We start from the raw sequence: 19337 nt of genomic DNA on the forward strand, positions 1-19337 counted from the left end.
CATAGTGGCTTTGCGACCAGCATGGATCCAGACCAGCCTGCGCAGTCTGTTCAGGATCCATGCTGTTCGCTAACGGTTTTTCTAATTGCAGTAGGCTTTGAAAGCGAACAGCATGGATCCTGACCAGACTGCGCGGATGCGCAGGCTGGTCTTGATCCATGCTAGTCGCAAATGCACTATGTTGGTTTTCTCATGGTGCGGCTAAATGACTTTGTCTAAATCTTGCAAAATGAAGCCACAATTTACAGAAAACACTTAGTCTGATGGATTTGATGGATCAAATATTCATTAACTTAGTGCAAAAATTGGACAAGTGCTTCTTTATGTTGATGTAGTTAACCTTTAGTTTGCTAAATTTCTAAAATAGACTGGTCCATTATTCAATTTGGGCAGTACCATATATTATTCAAAGGGGTGTTCAATGAAAATTTACTAACTGAATAGCGAACCGTGTCCGTGCAGGCTGATCTTGGTCTGCACTGGTCGCAAAAGCAAAATCACTTGCCACCAGCAGGCTAAAGGTTAATTAGTTTTTGCATTCAGGTGGCTTAGGTGAAGGAGTTCTGTTTCAAATTACTATAAATGACTGTTCTTTAATTATGTAGAATTGTTACCCGAGACATTGGTGGATCGGACCCGGAAAGAATGGCCGCCCCAAGAGTTGAAGAATATGTGAGAGATATCTTCAAGGATACTAACATAAAGGTAATTCAATATTTGTTTGCATGGGGAAGATATTCTATTACTTTATATGCCACATTTAGACCTTGTTTCATAATTCATGGAGAAAACATAATAAACAGCCCGGTATCTCAGATGCTAGAGCGTTGGAATGGTATTCAGTGATCCTTGGTTCAAGTCTCATTTCGCACTTTTTTTCTAACCCAAAGCTGTCAGATGCTGAACCATGCTAAGGTATTGGTCATTTAATTATTTGATGAAAGAGGTTATTTGACCAAAGAAGCTGTGAGCAAATCAAGGGGTGAATACGAAAGAAGTCTTAAGTGCTTCTTCATTATACAGATACTCTTTTGTATTTACCCCTCAAAATGTATTTATCCTCCACTTTAGTTACATATGAGGAAGTTATCACATAGCCATATAGAACATAAAAGTACTATGAATATATAGGAATCTAATACTTGCATACAGGTACTATGAATATAATTTCTATGAATATATGGTAAACTAGTACTCGCATACAGGTTCATGAATATATTTTATGGGAAAATATGGGAATGTAGTACTTGTGAACAGGTACAATGAATATATTGTCTGTGAATATATGGTAGTCTAATATTGCATAAATTTCTTAATACATTTAGATTCACATACAGTAAAATAAAGATGGCTCAAGCTGGGAGGGGATGCTGAAATGAGTTATTCAGGGTTTGAAGTGATCCAAACATAAGAAATTATTATGGAAAAATCTATGAACAGCATGATTTTACTCAAGTGAGGCAAGCAATTTGTTTGTGCCATTGAAGTTTGGGTATGCAGCAATTCATTGTAATATTATAATCATTTCATAGCTAAATATCATCTTTATGACTCTTCAAGGTGGAGGTGATTTCTGATGTAGCAGTATTTGAGAAGGAGTACCCTCTGCTTGCTGCCGTCAACAGGGCAGCCAGAAGTAAGTATTCACATAGTAAAGTTATAGGCCTGACTATGTCATTTTATTTGTGGCCTTTTTTATTCTGTCTGATTTTTCTTGAAAAATCTGTGAGGTATTGTAACTTAATCAATGTTGTCAGTGTGTTGTGGCCTTGGCATGGGTTGGGGCTAACATTTTTGTTCAAGTCAGTTTTCTTGAGCTATAGTTTCGTAACATTCTACATTTGTTTATCATCATTAAATGAGAAGGTAGGCCACAACTCAAATTGTCTTACTTTTGGCCACTTGTGTACTTCAAAATTAAGTATTTCTTGTTATGCCCCCCGAATGTTATGCATCCATGTAAATTCTTGTCACCATCCATAAAGGGATTTTGAAATAACTTGGCATAAATGTTCACCATAATGAGACGATGTGTCATACGCAAGACCCAGACGCCTAGCTCTAAGGTCAAGGTCACACTTAGAGGTCAAAGGTTAACAGGGTCTGTTTTGTGTCCGGTCCATAACTTTGCCATCCATGAAGGGATTTTACAATTACTCGGAATAGATGTTCCCTATAATGAGACGACATGTCAAGCACAAGACCCGGGTCAGGTCAAGGTCACAAAATGATTCCTACCTATACCATTCAGGCATATTTTGCGCAGACAACTATAGCATTCTTGGGCACGCTTTGGGAGCATTTGTCACTTATAATGACAGCTGTTGTTAGTGATGTGAAATTTTTTCATTTTATGGTTTTCGCAAATGATACGAAGTTTTGGAGTTCAACTTTTGAAGATAATGTTTATAGAAATTTTACTTATTTATTGGGATTTGTTTCGTGAATTGACACAACCACGAAATTCACAAAAATTAATACCCACAAATATTAATGATTTCATAGTACTGTGTGCATCTTTCACTAAAATATTATGATATTGGGTGTATGATCCCTTTCAGGTCCACTTTTTCCCGAATACTGTAAGAACTTTAGCTTCGAATATAATGTTGTCATTAGATGAGTTAGAAAGCAAACAGCAGATGCTTTCACCAGCATTTTGTCAGAATTATAACCCTTCCTTTACTGAGAAAATCAGTATTACAGTCAAACTTTGGCATCTGTAGGCTGTTTGTTCATGGACAAAAGAGAAATAATATAGTATACACTTATTGAATGGCTGGCTGGTCAATAGTAATGCTGTCTAATAAATGTTTTATGATATCAGAAAGACTGGTAATTTTTCAAGTTTTTACCTTAGCACTACTAAATATGGGTTTGAACTTTAGACTGGTCATATAGCAAACAAGAAATGTCTTTAAAAAAAGATGGTTGGTAAATTGTAATAAGACCAGAAGTTTATGAGGTTTTCATATCATTTGTGTTATTCTATCTTCTATCTTATTCTTGTGATAGGCAGACCACAGTATTCAGCTTTCTCTGTAAATTGATATCTGTTTGTATTTGAACAGGTTTTTATTATGTTTATTAAATACACTGTGCCGATGGGCAAAACACAACATTAGATGGGTTTAATGCGTGACCAAGCAAGGATCCCCTGCCACGCCTGGCATAATGTCGTGCACAAAGTCTTGGGGTCATGGATCCAATTCGTTCTTAACAGTTCACCAAAATTCATATGATGCGGGCTTGTTTAAAAGTGAACAGAGGGTGCGCGGATGCGCAGGCTGGTCTGGATCCATGCTGGTCGCAAACCCACTATGTTGGTTTTCCCATGGCACGGCTCAAATATACTTATCATTTTTAGATATATCAATATTCTTGTTAAATATACTGAGTGAAACGTAGCTTTAAAACTGTAAACAGCATCATTAAGGATAAACGCTTTGTCTGACATTTCAATCAGCGTTGCACAATCAGCAGAGTAAAAAAAAAGACACCCTCGTCCAATCGGGCACAGTGTTGCATAAATAAGTAATCTGATATGCAAACTTAAGTCTTGCGGCATAGGTCACAAATTCGTTCTTAGACCACATTCACCGAAAAATATCATTATGAATGCTGTGTAATCTGATTGATTTAAAAGTGAATGTAAGAGGTCAAACAAAATGAGCTGTTGACTCCTTATTTATTCCTAAAGGATTAGTGACCCCTGAATTGTGAACTACTTAATACTTATCCAGTAGAATCTGGTATAATCTGGGAAACTAGTTAAAAGTCCATTCTTTTGTTGTCCTGTCAAGTCTGTTGTGTGAAAGTATTGAAGAAACTCTTTTTACTGTTGTTCAATATGATAAAAGAACTATCTACATGTACCTTTAAAGCTGTTAATGAATTAGAATTATTCAGCTTTGGAAAATGACTATTGATTGAAAAGGGCCTAAACATTTGTGTTACATGTATCTCAACAAGTATTTGACCTTGTCATAAACATTTTAAGAATGTTACTCAGTAAGTTAAATTTTTGCACCAAGGTTTTTGATTTCAATTAGTCAGAGTTAGACCTAGTAAACAATGAATGGTTTTAATGTTTGTGTTGCATTTGTCTCAGGAAGTATTTAAAACCCTTACCCTGCTATATTTCTATAATGGACTGGTCCATCTTTCAATTTGGACAGTACCATTTATTATTCAAAGGGGTTTACACTGAAAATTTACTGACTGAATAGCGAACAGTGCAGACCATGATCAGACTGCACAGATGTGCAGGCTGATCTTGGTCTGCACTGGTCGCAAAGGCAGAACCATCTGCCGCCAGCAGGCTAAGGGTTAACCTAGAATCATGAAACATTATTGGATTGTTATTCAGGACCTGGAGTTTTGTTCGGGATTTTTCTGAACCAGGTCAGAGTTGTGGCCCTTGACTTAAAAGGTATACAAAAAGGCTCAAAAGTTTTTGTTGCATTTATCTGAAGAAGTATTGGACCATGAGTCAAGAAACATTATAGTATTTAGCATATGAAGTTGTGCACTTGAGCTTTTGTTTGGGATTTCATGCAGCTAAAGTTGAAAGTATCACAACTATAATATAAAGTTAGAAAGTTAACATAGTCTTGCAGACTCAGCAAGTAACACATTACCATACAGTGACTGTAAGTGGGGGCACCTATGTCCTATGTATATGCATTTTGTTCCTGTCGATATTTATGTACATTTGAGTAAGCTTTTAAGCTATGAAAAAAGGTCTAGCCAAGTAAGGAAATACTGGTTTCAGTTCTTAGCAGTTTTTAATTATCATTTGAAAGACATAATTTTCTTTATTATGGTCATTATCTCATACAAGGTAATGTGGTGTTTAGCCTTATTGTATCTCACTACCATTTAAACCATTAAAAATGGATATTTATCCATCGGTACTATGGAAGTTCATTAGACAACAGGGTTTCAGAAATCTGAAAATTTATCTACCAATATTTTTATCTGGTAGCCCGAACATTTTAGTTTATATGACAATGACTGTTTCAGTTTATTTTCTAAGTGCTTGTATAGTACAGTTGGATGGAATGCTTAAATTAATACAGGATCATAATTTTAGCCATACGCATAATTATGTTGTTACAGATTTTGTTTTTTTAAAATAGCAATTATCATTACTCACTTTTTCTCCTTTTTTATCCCCTGCCAAAGGCGGAGGGATATAGTTTTGGTGTTGTCCGTCCGTTCGTAGCCATATCGAGGAAGTGGTTGAATAAAACTTCATATACATGTTCACCACCATAGGGAAATGCGGACCATGAAGTTTCAGTCACGTTGCCAAGGTAACACAAGAGTTATGGCTCTTAGAAGTTTCTAGTGTTAACTATATAGGGTACAATAAATATGGAAATTTCTGCTTCATAACTTGTGACATATTTGACCTAGAAACTTAAATTAAATTTAGATCACCATAATCAGGTAGTGCACACACAATTTCGTCAGGATCTCTTTGGTAACTTCAGAGTTATTGCCCTTTGATTGTTTAAAAATCCACATATTTGTACATAACAAACTAACAAATTGGTAGAATTTCATTAAACTTCTTTCATTTTTTTCCATGAACATTTATTATCAACATGTGAAGTTGTGTACCCACACCAGGTCAACCCCACCACACTAGTCCTCCCCCTCGCCCTCCCCCACCCCACCCCCACAAAAAAAGACTTTTTTATTTTTTCATTCCTTTTTTAAAAAAATTCAAACCTTCCATGAATATTTATCGTACCCTCACCCTACCTTACTCCTCTAAACAGTCATTCCCACTTTTTTTTTTCATTTTTTATTTTCCATCAATATTTATTATCAACATGCAAAGCGAAGATTTTATACCCTCACCTGTCACCTGGTCATTCCCCCATCCCCCATCCCCCACCCCCACCCCACCTCCAAATAATTTTTTTTTCCCATTCCTTTTTTTAAAAAAACTTCAAACCTTCCACGAATATCTTGATTGTGCTTGACATCTGTACTTTTTAAGTTCAAATGTACATGTTAAACAGCGACACTTGGTGCCAAACTACTTGAATACGAAATTTCATTCTAGTTACACTTCAAGCTCATATTTCAAATAACTTCATATAATTATAGAAGCTAAGCTTATTACGGTAAACATAGTTATTCCATTCAAAATAATTTCATTAGTCAGGATCAACGTAACATACATTTATTATGTACACTTAATGCATTCATTTTCTGTTAAATTGATCTTGACTTATGAAATTATTTGCTTCTTAGTAACATCCTTAACTTTTTGCCAGATATATCTTTTTGCCATTCCTCACCACAAACCCTTTCGGTGGGGGATACCAATTCATCGAATTTGCTTGTTCATTTTAGAAGATAACTATGTAAACTGGGAATTCTTCTTTCTTTAATTATTGCAACATGACACTATCGTAAAAAGAATATCAATCAGTTTTTATAAACTTGCAAAGTTTTTAGGGCAGTATCAAATACAATTTATCTCATAAAATTATAAGGTCTAAGGCGCTGATTCATAATGCTGCATGTTTTTTGTCAGGGCTGCAGGTTCGCTCCCCGCTGTGGGTGATCTTTTTTTTTTTCAAATAATTTTTTTATCTTGAGATTATATCATTAAAAAGAATATGAAAATACTAGAAATATTACATTTGAAAAAAAAACACAACAGATCGCCCACAGTGTGGAACAAACCTGCAGCCCTGACAAGAACATGCATCATTAAGAACCAGCACCTTAGACCTCCCAGCCATCACTGCAGACAACTGTCAAAATTATGTTTGAAGATTAGAGTATTAATTTCTGGGCTACTCGATATAGAGTTTCAAGGTAGCCCAGTGGGCATGCTCTGAAAAAATTTAGTTGCCCCACAAAATTTTCTGGTAGCCCCCGGGCTCTGGACATGGAATTTCTGAAACCCTGTGGACTGCATTAAATTTAAATGACTTTTTTTTTTAATTACAGCTGCAGATTAAACAAAAAAAGAAGTGTAATTTGCATTTTTTTTTTCATCCAACAAAATTTAATTTACAGTAAAACATTAAATCCCAGATGAATCTGATTGAAAAAAAAAAGCAAAATTGTTACCAAGCGATTTTTGTAATTAAAGTAATGAGGTCATATTCTTTCAGAAGAATGAAAAAACTTTCAGCAGTTATTACCTCCCTTAGTGCTACATTTATCACTTCCCATGAAAATCAAGTAACTATTGGAAAAAAATTCAAATGTTCTTTTCTCATTTTGGATTGTATTTTTTTCATGTTATCGCTCAAATTAGCATTAAGTCTCTGAAAAATATTCAAAACAATTCCAATAACTAAAATCTAAGATAAAATGATGAAAATCAAAACAGTTTGTCAGACTTTTCAATAAAGATTTGGTCCAAAGGCAAGTGATTCTGCCTTTGTTTGTGTTTGACGTCAGTTATATGACTAACCTAAATTTCTTTGCCAGGACTTACCTGTTCCTCACAAGTATTTAACAACTTCTACACATGAATCAAATGTGGAAAAGAAATGACTTGATGTCTGCTGTTTTCTGTCAGATCATTACAGAGGACATCCATGTCAACCTGGGATCAAACTTATGAGCTCTCAGTACATAGCCTTGTCATAGTCACAGTCAGCAGGTTAAAGGTTAACCTTTACCCTGCTAAATTTCTAAAATTGACTGGTCCATCATTCAATTTAAGCAGTATCACTTCTTATTCAAAGGGGGTTTCACTGAAAATTTACTGACTGAATAGTGAACAGTGCAGACCATGATCAGCCTGCACAGATGTGCAGGCTGATCTTGTTTTGCACTTGTTGCAAAGCTAAAACCACTTGCCGACAGCAGATTAAAGGTTAAGTAAAGAAATAAGAAATAACTGTTTTGTTTCGATTCAGAAAGAACAGATAGCAGTTGTCATTGAGCCTTTTGTTAATATGGTAATGTAAAGTTTAACAAGACTTAACTTTATAGACCAACCTGCAGCAAGTACCTTCAAAATCATTTAAATTCTTTCTACAACATGCTCCTTTTTAATTGAATGAGGTGTTTTATCAACATTCGTAATAACAAAAAAAACAACATTGATTCAATTTCAATGCAAAAATTTTAATGTCTTCATGGAAAGATGTCCTTGTTGAATATGTATTACATCTGATCCAGCACAGTATATACATTTTATTTCCTTTGAATAAAGCTATTTCTTTGTGTAAATAGAAAATTTAACATTATTATGTAGAATTATAAAGTTTATGTTATTCTTATAGTCTATGTAAATTATGTTTTTAATAGCTTGTATAATTTATGATAAACATTAGATCATGTTTCTTGTATTTTCTGTTTTCTAAACAAAGGTGCATTTACATATTTTTGCTTGCCCAGCTTTGATAATTAAGTAGAGCCTAGACTTCAGACAGAAGGTTCTTGGTTTGAATTCTGGATAAGGTTATCATTCCCTATGTCAATTGACTGAAAGGTCACTCATTCTCTAAGGTCATTCATTCTCTAAGGTCTTTAATTCTCTAAGACCATTAATTCCCTAAGGTGCATTTTCTAAAGTCATTCATTCTCTAAGGTCATTCATTCCATAAGGAGCATTGTCTTAGGTAATTCATTCTTCAAGGTCAGTCATTCCAAACGGTGCATTGTCTAAGGTCATTCATTCCATAAGGTGCATTCTCTAAGGTCATTCATTCTCCAAGGTCAGTCATTCCAAACAGTGCATTGTCTAAGGTAATTCATTTTCTAATGTCATTCATTCTCTAAGGTCATTCATTCTCTTAGGTGCATTCTCTAAGGTCATTCATTTTCTAAGGTCATTCATTATCTAAGGTCATTCATTCCCTAAGGTCATTCATTCTCCAAGATCCATTCCCTAAGGTCATTCATTCTCCAAGATTCATTCCCTAAGGTGCATTCTCTAAGGTCATTCATTTTCTAAGGTCATTCATTCTCTAAGGTCATTCATTCAAAAAGGTGCATTCTCTAAGGTCATTCATTTTCTAAGGTCATTCATTCCAGAAGAGCATTCTTTAAGGTCATTCATTCCAAAAGGTGCATTCTCTAAGGTCATTCATTCTCCAAGGTCAGTCATTCCAAATGGTGCATTTTCTAAGCTAATTCATTTTCTAATGTCATTCATTCTCTAAGGTCATTCATTTTCTAAGGTCATTCATTCTCTAAGGTCATTCATTCTCCAAGATCCATTCCCTGAGGTCATTCATTCTCCAAGATTCATTCCCTAAGGTGCATTCTCTAAGGTCATTCATTTTCTAAGGTCATTCATTCTCTAACGTCATTCATTCCCTAAGGTCATTCATTCTCCAAGATCCATTCCCTGAGGTCATTCATTCTCTGAGGTCATTCATTTTCTAAAGTCATTCATTCTCTAAGGTCATTCATTCCAAAAGGTTCATTCTCTAAGGTCATTCATTCTCTAAGGTCATTCATTTCAAAAGGTGCATTCTCTAAGATCATTCATTCCAAAATGTGCATTCTCTAAGGTCATTCATTCCAAAAGGTGCATTTTCTAAGGTCATTCATTCCAAAAGGTGCATTTTCTAAGGTCATTCATTCCTAAAGATGCATTCTATAAGGTCATTCATTTCCTAATGTCATTCATTCTCTTAGGTCATTCATTCACTAAGGTCATTCATTCTGTACTCTGATTCATGTTGGGAAGTTATTTTTGTGGTGGGACTGCAGTACGTAACTGAAGTAAACTGTCGAAAAACAATACTAAAACCAACAAAACAAAGTTTAAAAAACTACCGGTATAATTACAGTGATTACATGATATTTACATACATAACTATAATTATATTCAACTTTATCAATAAACTTTTTTTTGTAACAGTAACAAAATAACTATAAAGGTAAGGTAAGGAAAAGACTGCAGGGGTTTCTATTTGTTACAGTTCTAAAGATTTGATACATCTTTTTTTTTTGTTATTTTAGTGGTACCCAGACACCAGGGACGATTGATATATCTTACGTATGAAGGGGAAGGTACTATCGAAAAGACAGTGTTTCTAGTTGGAAAGGTACATTATAAGTCCTTCATTTCCTAAATATATGATGTAATATATACATATATATGTCAAATATATATTTTTCAATCCTTTGCATCTCATGTGAAGATGTTAAGAGGTCTAAAGTAACAATTTAGGTGGTTTGTTTTTTACTATGTTTTAGTTTTTTTGCCAATCAGTATTTACAAAAATGGACAGTAATTTTTTCTCTTCAGTTTTTCCAGTAAAGACTTTTGCTATCACTGACAACTTCTCCACTTGGGGTTGGAGGAACAATGATTTGAAGTTAAATCAATCAAGAAATCTTCCTTAAATGGGAAACCCCCACACTGCTGTGGGTATGAAACATTGCTTGGAGTAGAACATGACAGGAAGTTATCCAGCTTGCTTATTGAAGATTGCTGGTTCTACCCAGGTGCCTGAAATAATCCAAGGAAGGACACTTGGGGTCCTCCTCCTTCATGCAAAGGTGGAAAGTAGCCTCATGACCTTAAACTAAGCTGGTGTGACTTTTACCCTTACCTTGCTAAATTTCTATAATTAACCTGTCCGTCTTCCAATTTGGACAGTACCATTAACTGTTAAAAGGGGTGCTTAACAAAAAGATACCGACTGAATGGCGTACAGTGCAGACCATGATCAGACTGCGCAGATGTGCAGGCTGATCTTGGTCTGCACTGGACGCAAAGGCAGAATCACTTGCCACCAGCAGGCTTAAGGTTAAACCAAACAAAGACAAATTTATTGTGAAATAAGGCTTATTACAGCCTGGAAGTCGATTGAGTTATCTTTGCTCACAGGTGCTAATATCAGTAATTACAATATAGGGAATAACATACGACACTGGTGGAGCCGACATCAAAGCTGGTGGGGTCATGGCAGGCATGCACAGAGACAAATGTGGAGCAGCAACTGTGGCTGGTTTCTTCAAGGTCAGTGTGTGTAAAGTAGCACTTGATGTAACTGTAAACTGACCTTTATGTCATTCACTTTCAGTGTTATCCTTCATTAAGGTGTCAAGTCATATTTGAAAAGGGATAATCTGTAAGTAATCTGCGAGGAATGACACAGCGTATAGCAAGGTTATATGAAAATCTAAGCTAGAGTTGTATTTAGGGGGCTGCTAGGGTCAAGGTCAAATGATGGCAACATGGTATTGTTGTATTGCAGCATTTCTTGTTTGTATTCACTAAATAGATATAAGATGTACACTTAACATAGATGTTCACATAGTACAAGTTCAGTTGACGTATTTCAATAATTTGATTGCCCATCTAAGACAAACCTTTTTAGCAGGTAAGAAAAGCTTAATAGTTAGTTGCACACAAACTTTAACTGAATTGGCTTGCAATTAATTCAAATTATAGGCTTTATTTGCCTTGATAAAATTTCAGTTTGTAACAAATTGTAATAAAAATAATTTAGTTAGATAAGTCTTGCCAAGTTATAGCTCTTAGAAACTTATGAACAGCTCTTGCTTTTATTTATTTAAAGCAATAAGATATGTTTAAAGCAAATACTCTTGTTTTCTTTTTTCTAGACATTGTCAGAACTGAAGCCAAAGGGAATCAAAGTTGTTGGAAGTATGTCAATGGTCAGGAATAGTGTTGGATCAGGTATGTTTCTTTTGTTATACGTTAGGGAACTTCTTAGTGGTTTTATAATGTTGAATTGGAATTACTTTCACCTCACAACTCTAGGTTCAGGCCTCATCAGGAGTTCAATTCTATACAGCAGTAGTGTTTCAGCTATATGCAGCAGTATTTCATATATATACAGCAGTAGTGTTTCAGCTATATATATATATATACAGCAGTAGTGTTTCAGCTATATGCAGCAGTATTTCATATATATACAGCAGTAGTGTTTCCGCTATATGCAGCAGTATTTCATATATATACAGCAGTAGTGTTTCCGCTATATGCAGCAGTATTTCATATATATATACAGCAGTAGTGTTTCCGCTATATGCAGCAGTATTTCATATATATATACAGCAGTAGTGTTTCCGCTATATGCAGCAGTATTTCATATATATACAGCAGTAGTGTTTCCGCTATATGCAGCAGTATTTCATATATATACAGCAGTAGTGTTTCCGCTATATGCAGCAGTATTTCATATATATACAGCAGTAGTGTTTCCGCTATATGCAGCAGTATTTCATATATATACAGCAGTAGTGTTTCCGCTATATGCAGCAGTATTTCATATATATACAGCAGTAGTGTTCCAGCTATATGCAGCAGTATTTCATATATATACAGCAGTAGTGTTCCACTATATGCAGCAGTATTTCATATATATACAGCAGTAGTGTTTTTGCTATATGCAGCAGTATTTCATATATATACAGCAGTTGTGTTTCAGCTATATGCAGCAGTATTTCATATATATATGCAGCAGTATTTTTTCAGCTATATGCAGCAGTATTTCATATATATATGCAGCAGTATTTCATATATATACAGCAGTAGTGTTCCAGCTATATGCAGCAGTATTTCATATATATACAGCAGTAGTGTTCCAGCTATATGCAGCAGTATTTCATATATATACAGCAGTAGTGTTTCAGTTATATAACCAGTTTTTAGCTCCACTATTCGGAGAATAGGGGTGCTGTTCTACTTACCTCGGCATCAGCATCTGTGTGAGCTTTCTTGGTTAAAGTTTTTCAGCAACCTTTGTTTTTCTGTCATATCTTTGTTACTATTGCTTATACCTTACTGTAACTTCACATAAACATTGTCCAACATACAAACAAAGTATGTACAGGGGCTGGGCCCATTATACCCAAGGTCAAGGTCACCAAGTTGTTATACTTGGAATTATTTTCATGTTAAATTTTTTCGAAAGCTTCGTTTATGGACATATCTTTGGTACTTTAAAAGATAATGACTTGAAATTAGAAATGTTTCTTTATAATCATCATCTGCATATGTGGTTACAATCCCCATAACTCTAATCATATTTTGACAGAATTATGCTCCTTTCATACTTAAAGGTTTTTGGCAATCTTTGCTTTCTGGATATAACTTTACCGGTAGTACAATGTAAGACAAAGACTTGAAACTTAAAATGTATCTTTATCATCATCATCTGCTATAATAATAAATAAAATAAGAATGAATAAAAAATAAATAGAAATATAATTTGAGTTTAGCAAAGTCTTTATACTTTATGTGCATGTAGTTTCTTGGACTGTTTTTCCATACTTGACCTTTTAACCGCTCTGAGTAGTAGGGTCTTTTTATTTCTTGGTGTATCTTCCTTTTAAAGTAGAGGTCTCTTATTGAGACATAAATTCATTTAACTATCAAATTGCCTAATAGTGGAGTGCGCTGTCTTACGGACAGCTCTTGTTCAGTTATATACAGCAGTAGTGTTTCAGTTATATACAGCGGACGTATTTCAGTTACATGCAGCAGTCATTTACATACTGAATACGAATCACAGATGTTGGTTTGAAACGTCACTTGGGGTGTAGAGTTCTTCATGTTAGGAAGCCATCGGGCTGGCTCTGTTGAATGGTTGGTGGTTCTACCCAGGTGCCTGTCCATGCCTCTCTCCTGTGTGACCATATGAAGCTGGAAAAGTCGTCATTTGACCTAGATTGTGCCGTTGTGACTCTTAACCAAACAAACACAAAAACAAATAATTATACACATCAGTATTCATAATAATGTTAACAGTATTTCAATAATATATAGCAATATATTTCAATTACAGTCAAACTTCATTAACTCAAACTCGGATAATTCGTACTCCACTCTCGAAATCGTCGTCAGGTCCCGGAAAAATCCCTGTATAATGAATTTTGTTCGATAACTCAAACAACCGATCACTTGAACAAATTTTGCTGGTCCCGTCGAGTTCAAGTTAACGAAGTTCAACTGTACATACAACAGTATGTCTGTTATCAGTAGTATTTCAATAATATACAACACTCAATTATATGTAGCAGTATTTTAATTATATACAGCAATATTTCAGTTATATACAGCAGTACTTCAATTATTTACAGCAACATTTCAATCATTTACTGACGTTATCAATTACTAGTATATACAGTAGTAACTGAGTAGTATTTGAATTATATACAGCAACATTTCAATCATTACTGACGTTTTTCAATTACTAGTATATACAGTAGTAACTGAATAGTAATTGAATTATATACAGCAACATTTCAATCATTACTGACGTTTTTCAATTACTAGTATATACAGTAGTAACTGAATAGTAATTGAATTATATACAGCAACATTTCAATCATTTACTGAAATTTTTCAATTATATACAGTAGTATTTGAATTATATACAGCAATATTTCAATAATATACAGCAATACTTGAATTTTTAGCAAAAAAAAAAAACGAGCTATGATGTCATTCATTACCAGTTTAGAGAAACATTACCCTAAAGTATGCTTCTGTTGTAAAAAAAGATTTCTTATAATTCACACACAAAAAAAAAATGAAAAGCAAGGTTTTGTTTCCCACATAGTTTTGTGCATTTTGATAATGTTTGAGCGGCTCATGTCCCATATCTGCCCTGCCCTGATCTGCCACTGTGGCTGCATCACATTTGACCAGCTTAACTTTCCAATGTATGGCTTTGACTTCTATATCAAAGAAGCTGTGGTGCTATGATATTGCAACAATGCTTTTAATACCCCCATGCTCTGTTGTTCTTCAATTTTTTACTTGCATTTTTAATATCAATCAGTAATTATGTCACAGTCAGTGTACATGTAACTGCATTGCCATTTAATTAGGATGTGTTGTGCTACATTAACCTTTAGCCTGTGGTGGCAAATGATTCTGTCTTTGCAGGCTGATCATGGTCTTCACTGTTCGCTATTCAGTCAGTAAATTTTCATTGAACACCCCTTGGAATAATAAATGGTATTGCCCAAATTGAATGATGGACCAGTCCATTTTAGAAATTTAGCAGGGTAAGGGTTAAAAAGTGAGAAAATAAATTGGAAGTTAAAACTTTCTGACCTTTCACAGAGCTAACTGATGATATTACCAGCAAGCTGCATGAAATAAGATTATTATCGCTGGTACACATCACTAAGTTTGCACACAAATTTAAGGATTGAATTAATTCCCCTTTTTTATGCCCCCACTTTGGGGGGGGGGGGGCATATAGATTTGCCGTCCGTCCTTCCCAGAATGTTGTGTCGCGCCTAGCTCCAAAAGTATTTGACGTAGAGTCACAAAACTCTACAGGAATGTTGGTCAGCATGTGTAGTTGTGCACCTGGGGTTTCGCGTCCGGATTCATTCGGTCATTTAGAAGTTATGGCCCCTGACTTTGTAAAAATTGGTCATTTTAGTGTTGTGTCGCGCCTAGCTCAAAAAGTATATGACATAGAGTCACAAAACTTTACAGGAATGTTGGTCAGCATGTGTAGTTGTGCACCTGTGGTTTCACGTCCGGATTCATCCAGTCATGTAGGAGTTATGGCCCCTGACTTAGTAAAAAATTGGTCATTTTAATGTTGTGTCGCACATAGCTCCAAAAGTATTTTACCTAGAGTCACCAAAGTTTACAGAAATGTTGGTCAGCATGTGCAGTTATGCACCTGGGGTTTTGCGTCCGGATTCATTTAGTCTTGTAGGAATTATAGCCCCTGACTTAGTTAAAAATTGGTCATTTTAATGTTGTGTCATGCGTAGCTCCAAAAGTATTTGACCTAGAGTCACCAAAGTTTACAGTAATGTTGGTCAGCATGTGCAGTTGTGCACCTGGGGTTTCACATCCGGATTCATTCAGTCATGTAGGAATTATTGCACCTGATATAGTTAAAAATTGGTCATTTTAATGTTGTGTTGCGCGTAGCTCCAAAAGTATTTGACCTAGAGTCACCAAAGTTTACAGGAATGTTGGTCACCATGTGCTGTTGTGCACCTGGGGTTTTGCGTCCGGATTTATTCAGTATTGTAGGAGTTATGGCCCCTGACCTGGGAAAAAATTGTCATTGTAATGTCATGTAGTGGGGGCATCTGTGTCCCATGGACACATTTCTAGTTGACTAATAAAATAAATAAATTCTCATGCTTTTCTGGTCGAAAAGTCTGAATTAAAACTAAAACATTTTTTGTTTGGAGATAATATATCACCATCCCATTCCACAACACTTTTATCAAAGCAAAAATAAAATGTAAATTGTGTCAGTGCATTAGTTATCTAGTTCTCAAAACTGAATCTATTTAATTTGTAATTGATTATTTTTAGGCAAATGGATTCCAATTTCATAGATTTTTCTGTTCTCAGATTTCACTTTCAGGTTGTAAATAACTCCCTTTAATTGTTAGGTAAAAAAGCATTGCATGAAGACACAGTAGACAATGATGTCATATTAGAGGATTCAGAATTTGTTGAACTCACTAAACTGAAGCTTCGGGGCTTCATTTCATCATACTTTGTTAAATCGCTGTATGAACCAGAGATGCCAGAGTTATGAAAAGAGGATGTGGAAGAAAGAGTTTCATTACTTTTGCTCGTTGAAATAGATCGTGCTTTGTTAGCAATATCTCGTCTCTTATTTCTATTCTTCGTGCATATAATTATATGAATAAGCATGCTGGAGGCAAATCCAAGCCAACCGAGGGCAGCAAGAATGAATAAAGCAACGTTCTTAGAATCTTCTTCCTCAACCATTGTTTCCAGGCTGTCTTGATTTAAGCAATTGGCATCACTTGAATCATTGCCGATATTGTTTTCATTTACAGTAATATGAACTTTTTGTTTCGAATGTGTTGTGATACGACTTCTATTTGACGCAGTTACACTGTTTTCAGCATTGCAGAAATAATCCCCCGCGAAGTGCCGTCTTACAGACCTTTCAGTCAAATGGTCACTTTCCATATAAAAGTTGTTGTCGCCAGCTTTTGTCCACCATATTTTTGGTGGAGGTTTACCATATGCGTTGCATTTGACAGTTATGGAATCACCCTCATTGACAGTTCTATAAATACCATCTTCAGTTTGAAGTATGTATGCCTTTACATTGACCCTTATCTGTAATTTATTTGTAATGGATGTGGTAATTGCTTCACCTACTGTAGGAACCATTTGGTTATTTACAATGCAGTGATAGTCTACAATATATGACTCGACAGTCAAGCGATAATTTGCATTTCTTGATAATAGTGGTCCGGTTACGTCACCTCTCCGCCACTGGTAATTTGGCTCGGGGTTGGCTTCAGACTTACAACTCAGAGTGATAATTTCTCCGTGAAGAGCGTAATATGGTCTGTCAATGAAAACCAGTCCAGCCATAGGATATGATGGTGGGTAAAGTATTTTAACAGAAATAGACTTATTTTCAACTATTTCATAGTCATTTCTTTCGTCAAAACTTGTTGCTTGGCAATTATAGATTCCCCCATCAGTCACTTGTACCTGTGTAATATTTTTCCTCTGATTGAATGAGGAGAGGCTGTCATTTTTGGTCCAGACGAAACTTGAGTTTGCATAGCTGGATGAGCAGTCAAATAAAAGGTCATGACCCTCGATGACTCTGATTGGTTCACCTTCTTGAAGGTCACTGATATCTTTTCCATTGAAGGAAATATGTAAAACTCCTGAATTACCTGCATAAAAATAAATAATAAAAATAAATGGATTTTAAAACATATATAATATAAATATAGTCTATATCATAACATAATAATTTGATGTTCAGTTTACTTATTTTTGAGCCACAGGATAGATTTTCACCAAACTTGGTCAGAAGCATCGATATCCTTGCATGGACTTCTCTTATGTTTGTTCAGATAGTTCAGCATGGTCCATTTGATGGGTCATAAGAGCTAAAAAATGAAAAAACATTAATGCAACTTCTTCTCATGAACCAATTAATTGCTTGCCACCACATTTAGTCAGCAGCATCTTGTAAGGTCCCCCCTTTGGTTTGTTAAAATGGTTCTACTTGGTCCCTTTTAGGGGTCACCAGAGGTAAAACTAGAAAATCTTTAAAGAAGTTCTGGATGTGCAGGCTCATCTTGGTCAGCACTGTTCACATAGGCAGAATCACTTGCTGCCAACAGGCTAAAGGTTAAATTGAGAAGTAACAAAAAGGAGTTAGTTCTAAGTGGTTTATTTGGTATGTTCAGTGCCCATGCAGATTGCTTATGTTGTTCACAAGAAAGAAGTCTAGTTTTGCTTCTGAGCAGTTTGAGATATAGAGTTAAACTTTTTTTCAGAAAAAAAGTATAAAAAAGGTTTATAAAAAATTGGTGAAGTCCATTTTACATTTTTTCAAATCATTTTAGGATATTTTTCGTTTTTATCTTAAAGATGTAAATGCCTTGTGTTTTGAAGCTATATTTGTTATTTAAATTGATATATATTAAGAAGTATTATTAAAAGAAATTTTCAATTTACTATGAATTTAGTTGAATTTACAAACCTTAAATTCTGAAAATAATACTAAAAACATAAATTACCTGCCACTAGTGTTAAGAATAAAACTATAAATCCTAACCTAACGGAAGGCATTTTGTAAAATGAATGGTATTGTACCAGTATCAGATCTTATTACGTAAGGCCATCACAGTATAAATGGTTCTTGGGCTTTAGTTATTTAACCCTTATCCTACTAAATTTATATAATGAACTTGTCCATCTTTCAATTTGGACATTAGCAGTAACTGTTATAAGGGGTGCTTACCAAAAAGATACTGACTGAATGGCAAACAATGCAGACCATGATTCTGTAGCTAACAGGTCAAGGTCAAATATGTAAGGGTCAAAAGTTTTTATAATCTACTTTTCTTTACCATTCATCAACGTGTTGGTTTTGAAAAGGGGATAATGTGTTTTGTGAAAGGCACAGGTCTGTAGCTTGGAGGTCAAGGTCACATGTAAGGGTCAAAAGTTTTTAGGATCTACTTTTCTTTAACATTCATCAACGTGTTGGTTTTGAAAAGGGGATGATGTGTTTTGTGCAAGGCACAGGTCTGTTGCTCGGAGGTCACGGTCATACTTTGGATCAAAGATTTTTAGAGTCTGCTTCTTGTCTAGTCCAACACTCTGATATTATTGAAAAGATCATAAAATAACTCAGTAGTTGTTGCTGACACTGACTCAGTGATCAGGAATCACACATTCTATTTTGATTGAACTGAATTTTGTTTTGGTAGAGTGATTTTTAAAGAAAAAAAGTTTTACATGATCTGTTAGTTATCTTGTCAAGGAGGAAGAGATTTTGTAATGTTTCGTAAGTATCCAGTGACAGGATGTAACCATGACTGGATGTAACTATCTTTTTAAGAAATATGCTTAATCT

At 35.0% G+C, this 19337-nt stretch overlaps 2 protein-coding genes across 3 annotated transcripts in view; one reads left to right on the forward strand and one right to left on the reverse strand.

Moving 5' to 3' along the window:
* LOC123546806 (putative aminopeptidase W07G4.4) overlaps window positions 1-19337 on the forward strand; it is a 68194-nt gene that overhangs the window by 24988 nt on the left and 23869 nt on the right. For both annotated transcript variants that reach the window (XM_045333374.2, XM_045333375.2), the window contains exons 7-11: window positions 606-705; window positions 1561-1636; window positions 9961-10046; window positions 10862-10966; window positions 11575-11650. In XM_045333374.2, the coding sequence (XP_045189309.2) occupies window positions 606-705; window positions 1561-1636; window positions 9961-10046; window positions 10862-10966; window positions 11575-11650 (443 nt within the window). The remainder of the gene's footprint in view (window positions 1-605; window positions 706-1560; window positions 1637-9960; window positions 10047-10861; window positions 10967-11574; window positions 11651-19337) is intronic.
* On the reverse strand, window positions 13105-18594 carry LOC123546807 (peroxidasin homolog). Its single transcript, XM_045333376.2, has 2 exons — window positions 18496-18594; window positions 13105-17640 (listed from the first exon to the last, which is right to left on the reverse strand). Exons 1-2 carry the CDS (start codon window positions 18545-18547, stop codon window positions 16349-16351), a joined length of 1344 nt encoding a protein of 447 aa, XP_045189311.2. The 5' UTR covers window positions 18548-18594; the 3' UTR covers window positions 13105-16348.

The sequence above is a fragment of the Mercenaria mercenaria genome, chromosome 9 (assembly GCF_021730395.1).
Source record: "Mercenaria mercenaria strain notata chromosome 9, MADL_Memer_1, whole genome shotgun sequence".
NCBI lineage: Eukaryota > Metazoa > Mollusca > Bivalvia > Venerida > Veneridae > Mercenaria > Mercenaria mercenaria.